At 44.2% G+C, this 20,718-nt stretch overlaps 1 protein-coding gene across 1 annotated transcript in view; it reads left to right on the plus strand.

Annotated features, from left to right (window-relative positions):
* The first annotated feature begins 899 nt into the window (after window positions 1-899).
* vipr1 (vasoactive intestinal peptide receptor 1) overlaps window positions 900-20,718 on the plus strand; it is a 136,260-nt gene continuing 116,441 nt past the window's right edge. The window contains exon 1 of the mRNA XM_031904019.1: window positions 900-1,188. Coding sequence (XP_031759879.1) covers window positions 1,132-1,188 — 57 coding nt within the window. The 5' untranslated portion in view covers window positions 900-1,131. The remainder of the gene's footprint in view (window positions 1,189-20,718) is intronic.

Raw genomic sequence — 20,718 nt, forward strand, 5'->3', positions numbered from 1 at the left:
CACACAGCCTGTTACATACAGGAGCCCATGTTACATACATGTAGCACACACACACACAGCCTGTTACATACATGTAGCACACACACAGCCTGTTACATACAGGAGCCCATGTTACATACATGTAGCACACACACACACACACACACACACAGCCTGTTACATACATGTGGCACACACACACAGCCTGTTACATACAGGAGCCCATGTTACATACATGTAGCACACACACACACAGCCTGTTACATACATGTAGCGCACACACACAGCCTGTTACATACATGTGGCACACACACAGCCTGTTACATACATGTAGCACACACACAGCCTGTTACATACATGTGGCACACACACAGCCTGTTACATACATGTGGCACACACACAGCCTGTTACATACATGTGGCACACACACAGCCTGTTACATACATGTGGCACACACACAGCCTGTTACATACATGTGGCACACACACAGCCTGTTACATACATGTGGCACACACACAGCCTGTTACATACATGTGGCACACACACAGCCTGTTACATACATGTAGCACACACACAGCCTGTTACATACATGTGGCACACACACAGCCTGTTACATACATGTGGCACACACACAGCCTGTTACATACATGTAGCACACACACAGCCTGTTACATACATGTGGCACACACACAGCCTGTGTATTACTATCCCACGGATGACATTTATATCCACAGAAAGGACAGCGCTGCGCTGAGACGCGACTCCCGATCCCTCCGCTCTCCCTTCCCGCCCCGCACTGACTGCCCTCAGCTTCCCACACTGCAAGCAGCTCCCTGGCCCCTCCCCAGCCGTGCGCTGATTGGCTGCAGCTCCTGAGCACTGATTGGTCCCCAGGCTCCTCCGGACTTTCTTAATTAAAGTAGAAAGCAATGGCCAGTTAGTGCGAGTGTCGCAAGTGTGTGCAACCTGCCGCGGCTGGCTCCTACCCGGGATCCCTGACTCGCCCCCCTGGCTACTTACTGCTGTCAGCCCAAGGTGACTTGTCTGCGCAATCTGGATGTTCCTATGTGGGGGCCACACTAGCCTCTGCTCCGTGTCACTGGGACTGCGACTGTCACACCCCCCCAAATAAGTGCAACTTCAACCGGAGACATGGGCTGTGGGAAAAGGCATCTTCTCCTGGGGGCATTCACTTGCCTGATGTCCACTGTAAGTAGCCAGCTCCTTCACTTGTCATTCTCACCTGGACTCTAAAGGGTTAATGTGGCCCAGGGTTTCCATTGGGTCAGGCTGGGGACTTGCCAAGTGCCAGCAGGGGAGGTGGCAGCGAGATATTCCTCTCTCTCTGGCAACTGCCAACTATTCTCATTCACCAGTAAACCTGACTGGCGGCTACTGCTGTGTTACATGAACCTTTATATTGCCAGTAAGCGTTGCCTTGGCCAGCTGAGCCCTAGCAACCGGCATGTGTGAGCCTGCTCAGGGAAAGGGTTAAATGCACAGTGAAAACCACTGTTATTATTATTATTATTATGAATCGTCATTGGAAATGTTGCCTCATCCCTTATGAGGGGCTGGAGAAGGCTCATTTAGGATATTTATGGGGGTGGGGGGCTCTTACTGTAGGGCACCATGATAGTTTGGGTGGAAGACCCCCAGCCTGGTGTCCCTGGTGCCTATGATATCTGTAGGGGAGATCCTGTTAGATTTCCTGTGGAGAGAGTGAATAATATGGGTCAGAAGGTCCCTGAGTGAAGTCAGTGTTACTGTGTATCACTTATATGTATATACTGTAAGTATATGTGTCTTATTGGTACAATATATATATATATGTCTCTTATTGGCACAATATATATGTCCCTTATTGGTACAAATATATATATAATGTCTCTTGTTAGTACAATATATACGTCCCTTTTTGGTACAATATATATGTCTCTTATTGGTACAATATATATGTCTCTTATTGGTACAATATATATGTCTCTTATTGGTACAATATATACTCCCTTATTGGTACAATATATATATATATATATATATATGTCTCTTATTGGCACAATATATATGTCCCTTATTGGTACAAATATATATATAATGTCTCTTGTTAGTACAATATATATGTCCCTTATTGGTACAATATATATATATATATATATATATATATATAATTTTATTGAAACAATATATATGTCTTATTGGTACAATATATACTCCCTTATTGGTACAATATATATATATATATATATATATGTCTCTTATTGGCACAATATATATGTCCCTTATTGGTACAAATATATATATAATGTCTCTTGTTAGTACAATATATATGTCCCTTATTGGTACAATATATATATATATATATATATATATATATATATATATATAATTTTATTGAAACAATATATATGTCTTATTGGTACAATATATACGTCCCTTATTGGTACAATATATATGTCTTTTTGGTACAATATATACGTCCCTTTTTGGTACAATATATATGTCCCTTATTGGTACAAATATATATATAATGTCTCTTGTTAGTACAATATATATGTCCCTTATTGGTACAATATATATATATATATATATATATATATATATATATAATTTTATTGAAACAATATATATGTCTTATTGGTACAATATATACGTCCCTTATTGGTACAATATATATGTCTTTTTGGTACAATATATACGTCCCTTTTTGGTACAATATATATGTCTCTTATTGGTACAACATATATGTCTCTTATTGGTACAATATATATATGTGTCTTATTGGTAAAATATATACTCCCTAATTGGTACAATATATATATATATATATATATAAATATATGGGTGTGTCACTTATTTACAATATAGGTCCCTTATGTCTCTTATTGGCACAATATATATGTCTCTTATTGGCACAATATATAAATCTCTTATTGGTACACTTTATCTCTCTTATTGTTCCGATGCCTCTCTCTTGTGCTGCTGTATCACTTCCATCCTATTCTCTCTATTGTCCCGGTGTATCTGGGGCACATGAACCTGTGGCACTTTGCCCAGCACCCTATGTATATACCAGGCCGGGCTGAATACTGGGTGCCTGTCTTGTTGATAAACAGCTGGACTTGGTTGGTGTATGCACTGCAGGGTGACAAGGCAAGCCAGCTGGATACAGGATGATTTCAGCTGCTGCTGCACCTCTTGTGCCTGTGCCGTTTGTATCACATCTGTTCCTAAAGCTGTGATTGGCAAGACACGGGGCGGCCCCACTGCCCACCTACCCCTGGCTACCTTTGGGCATGGCCGGGTAACAAAGTCTGCAGGGAATGTTCCTGTTGTGCTTAAAAAGTCGCCTAAAGCCTTCATTCCCCCCTCTCTGCGTGTAAGTATAGTAAGGATCTGCCCTGACTGTGGGAGAGGAAATGCTGTGGGTTTGTTTGTTACTGTCAGCACAATAACACAATATTGCTGGGTGCCTGTTGTTAGGAAGGTGCTGCGGATTTGTCTATGTGGCCCCGAGCTCTGCATTTTTCCATATTATTCATCATCAGGTTGTAACAATGAGGCTGAAGGCTGAGCAAACTCTATTGTGTGGAAAAGCCACGCAGGAGTTGCACTAGAACTGATTTCCCCTGTGAGAGCTGCACCGGGGGTCTCGCCCCCCCCCCCCCCCGGCTGTTCCCCCCCCCTCCCCTCTCTCTCTGTGTTACATGAAGGCTGCTGACAAGTTTATCAGCTCCGTGCCTGCTGCCCAGGGTGGCAACTCTCTCTCACATTATCAGTCATGGGGGGGGGGGAGAAAACCAAAAAAAAAAAAAGATCTAAATTGAGGCAATTTCAGCAAGTCACCTCTGCTGGGCGGAGGATGTTGCCTTTTCTTGGAAGTTATTGTTTTTTTTTTTGTGAGTGTTGACGACCCACCTCTGCAACATCACTGGTCCTCCCCCTTATGAAACAGCACAATTGCAATACCCCCCGGGGGGGGGCAGTACTCTGTGCATGTACTGTTGAAATCTAATTGCTGATTGGTTGCTCTGGGCAACATCACCGTTAATGCTTCACTCCACTTTTTACACAGCATGATAAAGGGGTTGTTCACCTTTACAATCACTTGTACAGATATCGGACCCCTTATCCGGAAACCCGTTATCCAGAAAGCTCCAAATTACGGAAAGCCCGTCTCCCATAGACTCCATTTTAATCAAATAATTCAGAATTTTAAAACTGATTTCCTTTTTCTCTGTAATAATAAAACAGTACCTGTACTTGATCCCAACTAAGATATAATTACCCCTTATTGGGGGCAGAACAGCCCTATTGGGTTTATTTCATGGTTAAATGATTCCCTTTTCTCTGTAATAATAAAACAGTACCTGTACTTGATCCCAACTAAGATATAATTACCCCTTATTGGGGGCAGAACAATCCTACTGGGGTTATTATTAGTGTTTTATTGATTTTTTAGTAGACTTAAGGTATGGAGATCCAGATTATGGAAAGACCCCTTATCCAGAATACCCTTAGTTCCAAGCATTCTGGATAACGGATACCTGTAGTATGATACACAGAAGGCTACTCTGAGACAATTTGCAATTGGTCTTTATTTTGTATTATTTGTGGTTTTTGAATGATTTAGCTTTTTTGTTCAACAGCTTATGGAATTTCAGCAGCTATCTGGTTGCTAGGGTCCAGTTTAAGCTAGCAACCAGGCAGTGATATGAAAGGATAACAGGAATACGGATGGTGGGGGGGGGGGGGGGGGGGAGCAACAGTTTGGCTGCCTAATGTGTCAGTAATAATAATATTCTCCACTATGTTCCTCTTCTATTACTGATCAGTAAAGCTTAGGGTAGAAACCGCCGTAAGAAAATAAAACCAGCACTGTAAGGGTTAAAAGCAGATCTGGCCAATGAAATATGACATCAAAAACAACGGCACTCAGCACTTCATTAACCCCTTCACTGCTCATTTGCTCAGGAGTTAATAGGTTTTTTGAGTTCCCGGCTGCAGATACTGTAAATACTTACTGTACTTATGCGTGGTCAGTAGCATAAATATTGGGGAATACACCCCTCTGTAGGGGGCGCTAAGATCCAATGGTTAACCCCCCCGTGATCCCCCCCCCCCAACAGAGGGATGATGGGGTGGTTTAGGGGGTTTTAGGAATACAGAGATACATCCCTAAATTTCATAAAAACCTTGTGTCCTTTAGAGTGTAAGTTCTTGTGAGCAGAGCACTCAGATCTTATTGTAAAGTGCAGCTAAAAGGAACACTGTCATGGGAAATCATGTTTTTCTCAAACCCATCAGTTAATAGAGCTTCTCCAGCAGAATCCTGCATTGTAATCTGTTTTTCCCATGGGGCTAGCCATATTCTTCATTTCCCAGGGTGCCACAGCCATGTGACCTGTGCTCTGAGAAACTTCACTCACACTTTACTGCTGCGCTGCAAGTTGGAGTGATATCCCCCCCACTCACCCCCAGCAGCCGATCAGCAGAACAATGGGAAGGGAGCAAGATAGCAGCTCCCAGTAGGTATCAGAATAGCACTCAATAGTAAGAAATCCAAGTCCGGCTTGGGACTCCTCCAGTTACATGGGAGTAGGAGAAACAATAGGTTAGCTGAAAGCAGTTCTAATGGGTAGCGCTGGCTGAAAGCTCAGACTCAGGCACAATGCACTGAGATGGCGCCTACACACCAATATTACAGCTACAAATACATTTGTTGGTACAAGAATAAAAGGTTAAAGGGCAGAGGGAATTATTTGCTGTGTAACAGTGTCATTTAGAAATAAAAAGTACCCCATAAACATCATGACTGTATCCCTTTAACTCATTGTCACTGTATAAAAATGAAAGTGACAATGCAGAATATAATGATAGCCAGTGCCAAGGCTGAAGGGCACACAAAGCCATATTTAGCATTTTCCCAGACACTAAAGAGGTTAACCTGCCTTTGGGCTCTTTGCCTGGGACCTGGAATGCTTTGAGTATATTTACCCTCCCTATATGCACCCTCCTTGCTCTTCAGCCAGCTGCTTTGTAATAGGTGCTGTGCGCCAGTACCATCATAAAAGAAAAAGGAGGGGGGGGGGTGGGTTTAGCTGGATTTTATGTGGCAGAAGCCAAACATGCCCTGGGAGGCTGCAGTCACGTGAACACCTGGAGTTTCCATAGAACAATGTCCAAAGGAACATTCCCCGGGTCATAAAACTGACAAGGTGTTTAAGCTGCTGGCTCGGTGGCAGGGCTGAAATGTTTGCACTCGGCTTTTTATAGAGCACAGAGTTGAATGGTTTTTATATATATATTTATATACCATTCGCTTAGTAATGGCCCCCCGAGCCCGCCCGCCGCTGGGGCTCCTCCATCATCCTCGGCTTATTCTTTGCTGTCTGTCTTAAAGGCTCTCCCGGCGGGTCATTTGTCTTTGTTACACTGGAATTCGCTTAAACGTGGCAATAACAGGGGGGCGAAAGCAGGAAAAAAACAAAAAAGTCATTAAAGAGGTGGTACACCTTTAAGTTAATGTTTAGTATGTTATAGAACGGCCATTTCTAAGCAGCTTTTCAATTGGTCTTCTTTATTTATTTGTTATTGTTTTTGAATTATTTGCCTTCTTCTTCCAACTCTTTGCAGTTTTTAAATGGGGGTCACTGACCCCGGCAACCAAAAAAAACTATTGTTCGGTGAGGCGCCAGTTTTATTGTTATTGTTATTTTTTGTAACTTTCTTTTCTATTCAGTCCCTCTCCTATTCATATACCAGTCTCTCCTCCAAACCACTCCTTGGTTGCTAAGGTAACTTGAACCCTAGCAACCAAATAGCTGCAACTTCAAACTGGAGAGCTGCTGAACTGAAAATAAAAGAACTAAAAAATTATAAATTTATGTATTATTATTATTAATAAAGATATACATACATCCATAAATAATACAAAATGAAGACCAATTGCAAATTGTTTCAGAATTTAAATATCCTTTCCCGGAGTATATTGTATCTATCTACAGGTATCGGACCCCTTATCCGGAAACCCATTATCCAGAAAGTTCCGAATTACAGAAAGCCCATCACCCATAGACTCCATTTTAATCAAATAATTCACATTTTTAAAATTGATACCCTTTTCTCTGTAATAATAAAACAGAACCTTTTACTTGATCCCAACTAAGATATAATTACCCCTTATTGGGGGCAGAACAGCCCTATTGGGTTTATTTAATGGTTAAATGATTCCCTTTTCTCTGTAATAATAAAACAGTACCTGTACTTGATCCCAACTAAGATATAATTACCCCTTATTGGGGCAGAACAGCCCTATTGGGTTTATTTCATGGTTAAATGATTCCCTTTTCTCTGTAATAGTAAAACAGTACCTGTACTTGATCCCAACTAAGATATAATTACCCCTTATTGGGGGCAGAACAGCCCTATTGGGTTTATTTAATGGTTAAATGATTCCCTTTTCTCTGTAATAATAAAACAGTACCTGTACTTGATCCCAACTAAGATATAATTACCCCTTATTGGGGGCAGAACAGCCCTATTGGGTTTATTTAATGGTTAAATGATTCCCTTTTCTCTGTAATAATAAAACAGTACCTGTACTTGATCCCAACTAAGATATAATTACCCCTTATTGGGGCAGAACAGCCCTATTGGGTTTATTTCATGGTTAAATGATTCCCTTTTCTCTGTAATAATAAAACAGTACCTGTACTTGATCCCAACTAAGATATAATTACCCCTTATTGGGGGCAGAACAGCCCTATTGGGTTTATTTAATGGTTAAATGATTCCCTTTTCTCTGTAATAATAAAACAGTACCTGTACTTGATCCCAACTAAGATATAATTACCCCTTATTGGGGCACAACAGCCCTATTGGGTTACTGTTTAAATAATTTTTTTTTGGACTTAAGGTAGGAGATCCGAATTACTTATCCGGAAACCCCAGGTCCCAAGCATTCCCAGGTTCCATACCTGTACTAGGAGATGACGAATGAAATTGCACATACCGTTGGACTCTTGAGCGTTAGGACTCAAACTCCCAGCAGCCCCAGTCACGGGGTAGGATAAGGTTACTATTTTTTCTGAAAGCAGAGTGACGCTTTCCCTTTAAGACGGCACTACTAGTATTTATTCCGCTTGCCAAGCGTAGATCGTAAAATCTTCAGCAACCGACTTTCAAGGACCCGGCTGCCGGCTGTATGTAGATCTTACACGTTCAGCTTTCCCTTTGATGTTTCCCTGCCACGTGTTGCTAGTAAACAGGCAGCGCGGCAAGACCAAAGAGCCTGGGCAAGGAAGGGGTTAAGTGGACGCTGCTGCGAAACTGACAGTTTGAAGCTGACTTTAGCCCCAGATATGAATGTCCTTTCAGGAGGGCAGCATAGTGGGCAGTTGATGTAGTCCTTGTCCTATTGGCCCACCACCTTCCTTGACAAATCGGGCCCTTAGCTGCCATTGTATCAAGCTGGCCGGCCACAGTCGTCCTTATTTTTGTTAAATGGCCACCAAACTTTTAACATCTTATGTTTCCATTTCCTATTTTTCCTTAGATTAAGTAAAAATAATGAGCCCTGTATAAACAAACCTACTCCTTTCCCAACTGCTGCCTGATTTGATTTTTTTTTGTCTTGCCCTACCGTGCCTGTCTTGCTCCACCGTGCCTGTCTTGCCCCACCGTGCCTATCCTGCCCCACCGTGCCTATCCTGCCCCACCTTGCCTATCATGCCCCACCGTGCCTATCCTGCCCCACCGTGCCTATCCTGCCCCACCGTGCCTATCCTGCCCCACCGTGCCTATCCTGCCCCACCGTGCCTATCCTGCCCCACCTTGCCTATCCTGCCCCACCGTGCCTATCCTGCCCCACCGTGCCTATCCTGCCCCACCGTGCCTATCCTGCCCCACCGTGCCTATCCTGCCCCACCGTGCCTATCCTGCCCCACCGTGCCTATCCTGCCCCACCCTGTCTATCCTGCCCCACCCTGTCTATCCTGCCCCACCGTGCCTATCCTGCCCCACCGTGCCTATCCTGCCCCACCGTGCTGCCTGATTTGATTTTTTTTTGTCTTGCCCTACCGTGCCTGTCTTGCCCTACCGTGCCTGTCTTGCCCTACCGTGCCTGTCTTGCCCCACCGTGCCTATCCTGCCCCACCTTGCCTATCCTGCCCCACCGTGCCTATCCTGCCCCACCCTGTCTATCCTGCCCCACCCTGTCTATCCTGCCCCACCGTGCCTATCCTGCCCCACCGTGCCTATCCTGCCCCACCGTGCTTAACCTGCCCCACCGTGCCTAACCTGCCCCACCGTGCCTAACCTGCCCCACCGTGCCTAACCTGCCCCACCGTGCCTAACCTGCCCCACCGTGCCTAACCTGCCCCACCGTGCCTAACCTGCCCCACCGTGCCTAACCTGCCCTACTGTATCTGGGTTACCCTACTTTTGCCATCTTGCCCTATTGTTGCCAGTGTTCCCTATACCTACCCCCACCCTCATACCTACAATACAATTGCTGCCCTTTGGGACCCTAAGGAACCTGCCCTACGTAACCCCCCCCCCCCCCCTCACCCATAGATACAGCTCAGCTTAGAGCCACCCTAGCTGGCAGATGAGAGAGGACAAATGATGTAACTGCCACCTGTGACGACACACATTGAGCGTGGGCAGAGTCCCGGGCATCACACAAATGCGTCATCTGTGTGTTTATTAGTGAGTCCCAACTGCTGACATTTCAAAGCTGCGCTCTAGGCGGCTGTGCTGGCATTCCTGCGCCTCCCAATGCCATCGTTCCTAAAGACATGCAAGTGAATCATTTACGTTTACGAGCAATGAGTCCCGTTTGGTGGAGAATGCAGATCGTGCATTACACAGTCATTATGTCGTCAGGTTACGCACAGGTTTTATGGACATTATATGTTCTGATCTGCTGATAAACAAGAAAGATACGGCCCATAAATATATGGAACCAGTGGTGTGAAGGCAGATAAGCCTATTATTCCAAGTGCTACTTTAGGGTAACTGGTGGGATTCTGCCTAATAGTCCCCCTATAGTCCTACCTAATACTCCGCTCCCCCTATAGTCCTACCTAATACTCTGCTCCCCCTATAGTCCTACCTAATACTCCGCTCCCCCTATAGTCCTACCTAATACTCTGCTCCCCCTATAGTCCTACCTAATACTCCGCTCCCCCTATAGTCCTACCTAATACTCTGCTCCCCCTATAGTCCTACCTAATACTCTGCTCCCCCTATAGTCCTACCTAATACTCCGCTCCCCCTATAGTCCTACCTAATACTCTGCCCCCCCTATAATCCTACCTAATACTCCGCTCCCCGTCCCCCTATAGTCCTACCTAATACTCCTGCCCCCCCTATAGTCCTACCTAATACCCGGCTCCCCCTATAGTCCTACCTAATACTCTGCTCCCCCTATGGTCCTACCTAATACCCCGCTCCCCCTATAGTCCTACCGAATACTCTGCTCCCCCTATGGTCCTACCTATTACCCTGCTCCCCCTATGGTCCTACCTAATACTCTGCTCCCCCTATAGTCCTACCTAATACTCCTGCCCCCCCTATAGTCCTACCTAATACCCCACTCCCCCTATAGTCCTACCTAATACCCCGCTCCCCCTATGGTCCTACCTAATACTCTGCTCCCCCTATGGTCCTACCTAATACTCTGCTCCCCCTATAGTCCTACCTAATACCCCGCTCCCCCTATGGTCCTACCTAATACTCTGCTCCCCCTATGGTCCTACCTATTACTCTGCTCCCCCTATAGTCCTACCTAATACTCTGCTCCCCCTATAGTCCTACCTATTACTCTGCTCCCCCTATAGTCCTACCGAATACTCTGCTCCCCCTATGGTCCTACCTATTACTCTGCTCCCCCTATGGTCCTACCTATTACTCTGCTCCCCCTATAGTCCTACCTAATACTCTGCTCCCCCTATGGTCCTACCTAATACTCTGCTCCCCCTATGGTCCTACCTTATACTCAATATCACCCTATTCTGGACCTGGTTCATCCTCCCCCTGTTGGAATCCCACCCAGTACTGTTGCTTTGGCCCAGTTACCTCCACCGACCACTTAGATCCCTGCTATTATTATATTAGCTACACTAGGCAAGTGATAACTGCCGGCTGATTGGTTGCTATGAGATATATAAGCTTGGGCAACTATAATAACTGCTCACCTACATGCCACCCCTCCACCTGGACACAGCTTACCCTGCGCTGTACCTGTAGACCCATTGGCCCTTATACAAAATTAGCACCCATCTTTCCCAGCCTGCACCCCTGCCTCCGCCCTTGCACCCATGCACACGTATGTACAGAAGACCACAGTATCCGTTGAGGTTCCAGCTGGGTCTGATTCAGTGTGTATTTGCTCCTACTGCCCCCGCGACAGTCCTAAAGTGTGGACACCAAAAGGGGCTGGGCTTGCTGGAAAGTGGGAGGGGTTATAGGCATATTGGGGGTGTCTGGGTGTAACTAGGTATTTGCAGGGTGTGTCGGGGCGTGGCCATTGCTTACATTGGATGGCATTACCACTTCCAACACAAATTGGCAAATGATAATAAACCTCTCAGTGCAGAATAAGCAATGGGTTACGGTTCCCCTTTAAAGACAGATGCAGTATTTATTATGACTGTTCCTTTGTTTGGTGTCAGCGTCTCTGAGTGTCCATAGAATGTTCTATCAGTGGGATTAGGAAGGACACGTCACCCCAGGGCTTATAATAATAAACAAAAGCTGTTAAATCAGGCGTCTCTCAGCGATGGGATTACTTCCCCTTAACTCACAGGAAGGCGCCGCGCAGCGTTTGTTTATCTCTGATAAAGGGATTCTGTCACTTTAAATCTATGTTTCATTGGGCTGCACTGTTGCTTTTCCGCATCATTTGATTTGTTTCCTGGCAGCAGCCTAATATTATACCAAACCCTGGATACGGGGAACTCTGAGTGTCACTCGTGTATTATAAGGGATAATGTACCCCCTACTGTAAATGATAAGGATATTAGCAGTCACTGAGGGGTTCTGTGCCCCCCATATAAAGGCACAAGGCTGCAGGCTGAGTTATACAGGGAACTCTGAGTATCACTCATGTATTATAAGGGATAATGTACCCCCTACTGTAAATGATAAGGATATTAGCAGTCACTGAGGGGTTCTGTGCCCATATAAAGGCACAAGGCTGCAGGCTGAGTTATACAGGGAACTCTGAGTATCACTCATGTATTATAAGGGATAATGTACCCCCTACTGTAAATGATAAGGATATTAGCAGTCACTGAGGGGTTCTGTGCCCATATAAAGGCACAAGGCTGCAGGCTGAGTTATACAGGGAACTCTGAGTATCACTCATGTATTATAAGGGATAATGTACCCCCTACTGTAAATGATAAGGATATTAGAAGTCACTGAGGGGTTCCATGTAATGTATTTAGGACCATATCCTTATGTCAGAGCTCAGGAGGACAACAGGCTCTAATTCACTGCCTATAAGTGATATCTATTTTATCTGAAGATATTAACCCCTCGGCACTGGTTTCTCTATTTCTATTCAGGCCGACATTTCCAACAAAGGAAGGAGATAGCCGGGGGCTGCCGCTCTCTAGTTATTAGCCGCCTATTAATGCCGCATCGATCATGTTTAACAGGCCGCTCGGCGGGTAGGCAGCACGCAAGTCTGATCTGTAAACAGCACTGGGCTTAGACTTCGTGTGAGAAACTGAATAGAGGGATAAATAGAGGGCAAAGTTGATAGCAGCTCCCATAGCTGTACTCAATAGACCAGGTCTGGAAAACTAGGCATATTATCCATTTGTGTATATATCAGTCATAGATACCCAGTATGTAATCTTGTATGTATGAATATCTTTATTTATAAAGTGCTACTTATGTACGCAGCGCTGTACAGTAGAATACATTAATACAAACAGGGGGTCATTAAGATAATAATAGAAGAATACAAAGTACAGGTATGGGATCCCTTATCCAGAAACGCGTTATCCAGAAAGTTCCGAATTACGGAATGCCCGTCTCCCATAGACTCCATTTTAATCAAATAATTCAGAATTTAAAACTGATTCCCTTTTCTCTGTAATAATAAAACAGTACCTGTACTTGATCCCAACTAAGATATAATTACCCCTTATTGGGGCAGAACAGCCCTATTGGGTTTATTTCATGGTTAAATGATTCCCTTTTCTCTGTAATAATAAAACAGTACCTGTACTTGATCCCAACTAAGATATAATTACCCCTTATTGGGGCAGAACAGCCCTATTGGGTTTATTTAATGGTTAAATGATTCCCTTTTCTCTGTAATAATAAAACAGTACCTGTACTTGATCCCAACTAAGATATAATTACCCCTTATTGGAGGCAGAACAGCCCTATTGGGTTTATTTAATGGTTAAATGATTCCCTTTTCTCTGTAATAATAAAACAGTACCTGTACTTGATCCCAACTAAGATATAATTACCCCTTATTGGGGCAGAACAGCCCTATTGGGTTTATTTAATGGTTAAATGATTCCCTTTTCTCTGTAATAATAAAACAGTACCAGTACTTGATCCCAACTAAGATATAATTACCCCTTATTGGGGGCAGAACAGCCCTATTGGGTTTATTTAATGGTTAAATGATTCCCTTTTCTCTATAATAATAAAACAGTACCTGTACTTGATCCCAACTAAGATATAATTACCCCTTATTGGGGCAGAACAATCCTACAGGTTATAGGGCAGTACAAACTGTAGGTATTGCAGCTGAGCTTTTCCACTAGCTACACTCAGTAGGCCAGTTCTGCACAAGCAAGATGTATATATGCAGTCAGACTGTCTATACAGAGGCAGATGTCTGTGTGGCCATTAGTTTTGCCCACGAGAGCGAACGCTCCCAGCGCGAGAGCTTTGCACAATGTCTGTTGACACAAAGTAGGATTTAGTTGATGAGTTTATGTTCGTTACATACGGCGGAAGGTAAACGCGGCTCAGATTGGCCGGCATTCCATAGGACCACCTGTTTCCGCCTCAAGGCCCGGAATGTAAGGGTGGCCCACCCTGGATGGATGACTTTTGGAAACTGGGAATAAGCATTTGTATTGACTTTAGGTCTCTTTGATTTCTACCCGCCCCCCCCAGCTCTGTGTAACAGGATTGTAGCAGAATGAGCAACGCAGCCAACGGATTGCTGCAGCCGACGGATACAATTCCCTTACTCCCGGCTGATTTGCAGAGCAGTGAACCAATCAAACCTACATTGTTTCAGGAGCCAGAAGCAGCAGTGCAGGATGGGACTGTTTGCAAGAGTCGTTACATCGACTGATTAACCCGTCGGAAATGGTTAATGTCTATTGGAAAGTTGCTTAGAATTCTGTTAGACTTTGGTTTTAGGGGAGTTTTATATCCCCTTTAAATCATTTTCCGTAGCCATATAGTAGGGGCAATTTCCTAATGGTCAGATTTTTTCCCCCGATTCGGGGGGACTAAAAAAAGGTGCGTTTTTTTTTCGTGATTTACTTTGCGGCAAAACAGCTAAAGATCCAAATCCGACAATTCGCAAGCTAAATCTTGCCGAATAGTGACGAGCGAATCTGTCCCGTTTTGCTTCACCGTAAAATTCGCAAAACAACCAGAAAACTCGTGAAACAGCGAAAAATCTGCAAAACAGCAAAAAATCAGTGAAACGGGTTTGTTGCACAACTTTTTTGTGGCCCGCGTTTTTTTGTGACTCGACCGCCTCTATTGTGACTCAACCGCCTCTATTGTGACACGACCGCCTCTATTGTGACTCAACCGCGTCTATTGTGACTCGACCGCGTCTATTGTGACTCGACCGCCTCTATTGTGACTCAACCGCGTCTATTGTGACTCAACCGCGTCTATTGTGACTCGACCGCGTCTATTGTGACTCAACCGCGTCTATTGTGACTCGACCGCCTCTATTGTGACTCGACCGCGTCTATTGTGATTCGACCGCGTCTATTGTGACTCGACCGTGTCTATTGTGACTCGACCGCGTCTATTGTGACTCGACCGCCTCTATTGTGACTCGACCGCCTCTATTGTGACTCGACCGCGTCTATTGTGACTCGACAGCCTCTATTGTGACACGACCGCGTCTATTGTGACACGACCGCGTCTACTGTGAATCGACCGCCTCTTTTGTGACTCGACCGCCTCTATTGTGACTTGACCGCCTCTATTGTGAATCGACCGCATCTATTGTGACTCGACAGCCTCTATTGTGACACGACCGCGTCTATTGTGATTCGACCGCGTCTATTGTGATTCGACCGCGTCTATTGTGACTCGACCGCGTCTATTGTGACACGACCGCGTCTATTGTGACTCGACTTGACGCAACTTTTTTTGGCGCACAATGTATTTTTGTATTTTTTGTATATTAGAGTCTGAGTAAATCTGCCCCTAAATGTCGGACTACAGATGCATAGGGATAAAAAAAAGGCAAAATAAATGAAAATATACTTTCACGAGAGTCAATTTCATGGAAGGGTTCGGTTCTCCCTTTAGACGCCTCCTCTAACCGTTTCCAGTTTATCACTTGCCGGACAGTAAAGATACGTTGAAGTTATAGAAATGTGTGCGTTGGAGTCACAGTGACAGTTTGTGTCTATAAATAGGAAGAAACCAGTATAAAGTGCAACTGAACTCTGCAATTTATGTCTTTATTGTAGGGAGGAGGTATAGTAGGTGCTTCACTTCCCTCCTAGGCCAATTGCTACTCATAGTTTTCTACAGGATTGGATTGGGGGGGTGCAGGGCCCACCAAGGCCCTGACGTGACCCCACACCCCCCTGCAGAGGCCCCCACTACCTGCCCGACCCCCTTCCCCGAGCGCGTGTAAATTTAGGGAGATCTTCTGCCCAGTGATCTCCGTCTGGGATTGGGTCTGGGCCAGGGGGGCCCAATGGGTTTTTTCACGGTGCCCCGTCGGCCCAGTTCGACCCTGGTTTTCTAGTATGGCCAACTGCCATAGCTAACTGCCAACTGCCAAGTTAAAGGCACAGTGTCCCTTATTATGTAAGCTGTCAATTGTTAGTTCTTATCCAACCCCTTGCTTGAGTTACAAAGCCTTGCTCCCCCCCCCCCAAGCTGCCATCACTGTGTTGTAGCCATGAAACATTCATGAACACATGAAATAAAGATTGCCTTTAATAAACCATGACTGGTTGATCTTCAGAAGGTGAGGAGAACTTTCCAAGATGTCAACCAACGTCATTAGGACAGCGGTTCCCTAAACTTTATGTTGCCCCAGGGTCAATTACAGTAAAGGAGGACAGTAACTATTTGCTCTCCTTAATGCCCCTACAACCCCACCTAAAAGTTCATTTTGGGTGATCACTTCTTTGCTGTTGGATATTCTTGAAATTTTGGGGCAATTTTTCTCTGTATGTGTAACCTTGTTATGAAATGAAGGGGAACCCTGAGGAATGGTTGGTTCACCAGGTGGGGCTTGAACCAATAAAGTCTAAAGGCAAAGAAAAACATTAGGGCAACGATGATCCACTCTGGGCATTTTTGAGACCTTCTGAGCGGAGGCTCTAGGTTCTAGTCCCAATTTCAGGTACAACCTTTGGTCAGGGCCCCCTGTAACTTATACCAAGGTTACAGATGGGAATAGATTCAAGGATAATTAAGACAACAAAAATGGGTTCACCCTAAATCCAACTCCATATAAATAACCATCAAGGTGGGCTTCCAGGAGCATCTAGGAAACAACCAGTCCTTTTCTCAAAATCTCTACCTAATTGGTCTTCAGGCTGCCCCACCCCACCAACCAGTGCCCTAGGGGGCCTAGTCCCACAGTTGATGATTGACTGATTTAGAGAAATCAGGACTGGATCATTAACATCCAATAATCATGGAGCTTGTTGACATCTCAGCATGTTCTCCTCACCTACTGAAGGTCAACGAGCCATATGTTATAAAGGGAAAGTCACGCGCCTTGATGTTATTAAGTTCTGAGGTGTGCAGTGTTGGATGGGATGAAGCTTTCTCTAAGTAAACTTTGTCATCTGAGAACTGGTCAACAACTTTGTGCTCCCTGCTCCCTTCATAAATTATCTGACATGACATCTCCTCAAGCCCAGGATCCTTGTTCTGAAAGTCACACTGTCTTCACAGTTAATCCAGAGATTGAAAGCTGCTCGGTAAAGCCCCTGTTTGCTAAGGTGGTGGCAATATATTGAGTGCTGACAAATGCATATTTACCCTCCTTCATACGTAGGAAACAGTGGCCTCTAGTGGTCATATTGCTCCGAGGATGGAAGGCTTCTTGCTTGCTGCTGGTATGGGACCCATTATCCAGAATGCTTGGGGTGTGGGGTTTTCCGGATAAGGGAAACATTAACTAAACTCAACAGGATTGTTCTACCTCCGATCAGGATTCATTATATCTTAGTTGGGATCAAGTACAGGTACTGTTTTATTATTACAGAGAAAAGGGAATCATTTAACCATGAAATAAACCCAATAGGGCTGTTCTGCCCCCAATAAGGGGTAATTATATCTTAGTTGGGATCAAGTACAGGTACTGTTTTATTATTACAGAGAAAAGGGAATCATTTAACCATTAAATAAACCCAATAGGGCTGTTCTGCCCCCAATAAGGGGTAATTATATCTTAGTTGGGATCAAGTACAGGTACTGTTTTATTATTACAGAGAAAAGGGAATCATTTAACCATTAAATAAACCCAATAGGGCTGTTCTGCCCCAATAAGGGGTAATTATATCTTAGTTGGGATCAAGTACAGGTACTGTTTTATTATTACAGAGAAAAGGGAATCATTTAACCATGAAATAAACCCAATAGGGCTGTTCTGCCCCAATAAGGGGTAATTATATCTTAGTTGGGATCAAGTACAGGTACTGTTTTATTATTACAGAGAAAAGGGAATCATTTAACCATGAAATAAACCCAATAGGGCTGTTCTGCCCCCAATAAGGGGTAATTATATCTTAGTTGGGATCAAGTACAGGTACTGTTTTATTATTACAGAGAAAAGGGAATCATTTAACCATGAAATAAACCCAATAGGGCTGTTCTGCCCCAATAAGGGGTAATTATATCTTAGTTGGGATCAAGTACAGGTACTGTTTTATTATTACAGAGAAAAGGGAATCATTTAACCATGAAATAAACCCAATAGGGCTGTTCTGCCCCCAATAAGGGGTAATTATATCTTAGTTGGGATCAAGTACAGGTACTGTTTTATTATTACAGAGAAAAGGGAATCATTTAACCATTAAATAAACCCAATAGGGCTGTTCTGCCCCCAATAAGGGGTAATTATATCTTAGTTGGGATCAAGTACAGGTACTGTTTTATTATTACAGAGAAAAGGGAATCATTTAACCATGAAATAAACCCAATAGGGCTGTTCTGCCCCAATAAGGGGTAATTATATCTTAGTTGGGATCAAGTACAGGTACTGTTTTATTATTACAGAGAAAAGGGAATCATTTAACCATGAAATAAACCCAATAGGGCTGTTCTGCCCCCAATAAGGGGTAATTATATCTTAGTTGGGATCAAGTACAGGTACTGTTTTATTATTACAGAGAAAAGGGAATCATTTAACCATGAAATAAACCCAATAGGGCTGTTCTGCCCCAATAAGGGGTAATTATATCTTAGTTGGGATCAAGTACAGGTACTGTTTTATTATTACAGAGAAAAATGAATCATTTAACCATTAAATAAACCCAATAGGGCTGTTCTGCCCCCAATAAGGGGTAATTATATCTTAGTTGGGATCCCTACCTGTATTCCCATGCTGTACCTTTTGGCTGAAGTTGTGACTATGCAGGAATTGGTCAGGATAATGTGTATAATCCTGGATATGTTTAATATAGGTTTAATATTGCTCCCCTGATCATTGTATCCCTTTATCTAACACAGTTCCCTTTGATTAAGCCTTAAGGGGTTAAAATTAAATAAAATATAATCCTAAGTAAGATATTTAGGGTCAGAGTGGGGTGAGCAGGGTCTAATCGGGCTGCCACCCCAGGGGCCCCCACACCCACAGTGAGAAAAAGAAATTGCTATTGATAGCAGCAACTGCCCCCAGTTATTCTCTGGTGGGTCTGACTGTTGAAACAGCAAAGCCGGGGGCAGTTGTGATGGGGAAGAGTTGACATTCGCTACAGAGTCAGAACCAGCAGGGCAGGAAGGGACAGATACTGCAATCACTGTGTAATGAATGGATACCGGCGTAAACTGCCACTTTCCTTGGCTGAATTCTATTCTTAGGTTTACATCCCCTTTAATGTTGCAGAAAGGCATTATTATATCTTTCTCTCAGTGTAGGGAAAGGCGTAAATCACTAGAGTTACACACCTGGTCATTTTAAGTCAATTTGTTCCATTTTTATATTTCCAATAGAAAAAAAAGGTTTAAATGACGTATTAGGAGAATCTCTCTCATTCTCGAAGCCTCACAATCTACAAAGTAGAATTAAAGTGGGTCTGTTTTCATTTAACATATATATATATTATTTTTTTGGATTATGTACCTAATTTATTTATGTGTTGGACTGGGATGGCGGGACACCGGGATAAACCCAATGAGCCCTGCCAACCCGGGGTGGGACCCCTCTCCACTAGTCAGATCCAATCACAGGGCCAAATTAAGGAGTAGGGAAGGATCGCCATTGCCCGCAAGTGTGTTGGGGGGGAACGGTGCAAGCTTGGGGGCCCTTCAGTTTGCTCCTGAAGTTGCATTCCTGGTGGGCCCCGGACACCCTAGTCCGACCTTGCTGCCGGCACCCAGCACTTTGATGCCAGTCAATTCCCATCTTGTAGGAGGGCAGAAAGTACATTGGCAGACCCAATGGGGAACTGCAGTATAAGTTTCCCTATGTGAAGATCTACCCACATTCTTAGAGAAATGGTTGCAGTAGCATACTCCTTCAAACGCTCAAGCCCAACCCCCTCCTTCTTCAGGCCTGCCCGCTGGTTCACTTGTAGCCCATTGCAAATGCCCAAGCTGGCTCCCCTCTTAAGGGGCTAAAGAAGGGATCTACCCCTTGCCCCCTGCCCCCGGGGTGTCTCCTACACAGTATTTATGCCATTAAATGGTTACCAAACTGCGGGGCTGGGTCCCCTGAGAAAGGGGGTCTCAGCCTAAAGGCCAGGTAAATTATGGAGAGAATAGTCATATGCTCTTTTAGATACTCCTGAAAGTCCAGCTTGGGGGTCAGTTAGAGTGAGATCTGGGGTGAATATGTATTTTCTGTCCCAGATATTCTTGAAACTATGGCTGGATGACTGATACTCAGATATATCATGTGCTGGAGGTGGTCCCTGACCAGAGGTTGGACCATCCAGGGATTGAACAGAAAGCATTTTATAACCACTGCCTTAATGGGTTTCTGTAATGGTTCCATTGATTTTTTTTGCCTGCATTTAAAATCAGGTGCTATGTATTATTTATCATGGGGTACATAATGGGGCTCATTTCTCATTTCTCCAAGTGTTTGGCCCCTTTTTATATCCTACTTGTGCTCCATTATTTTATCTAGGAATTTCTAGAGGTATTTGACATTACTTTACATTATTGCCCATAGGAAAGCATTTGCAGGAGATTTATTGCCGCGGTAGAGGAGATTTATTTCCCTGATGGTGTCTGTTATCTTCTTCTCCCCTTGCAATGTGCTAGGTTGACTTTTCTGACTTTTACAAACAACACAGATTCCAG

The sequence above is a fragment of the Xenopus tropicalis genome, chromosome 6, assembly GCF_000004195.4.
Source record: "Xenopus tropicalis strain Nigerian chromosome 6, UCB_Xtro_10.0, whole genome shotgun sequence".
Taxonomy (NCBI): Eukaryota; Metazoa; Chordata; class Amphibia; order Anura; family Pipidae; genus Xenopus; species Xenopus tropicalis.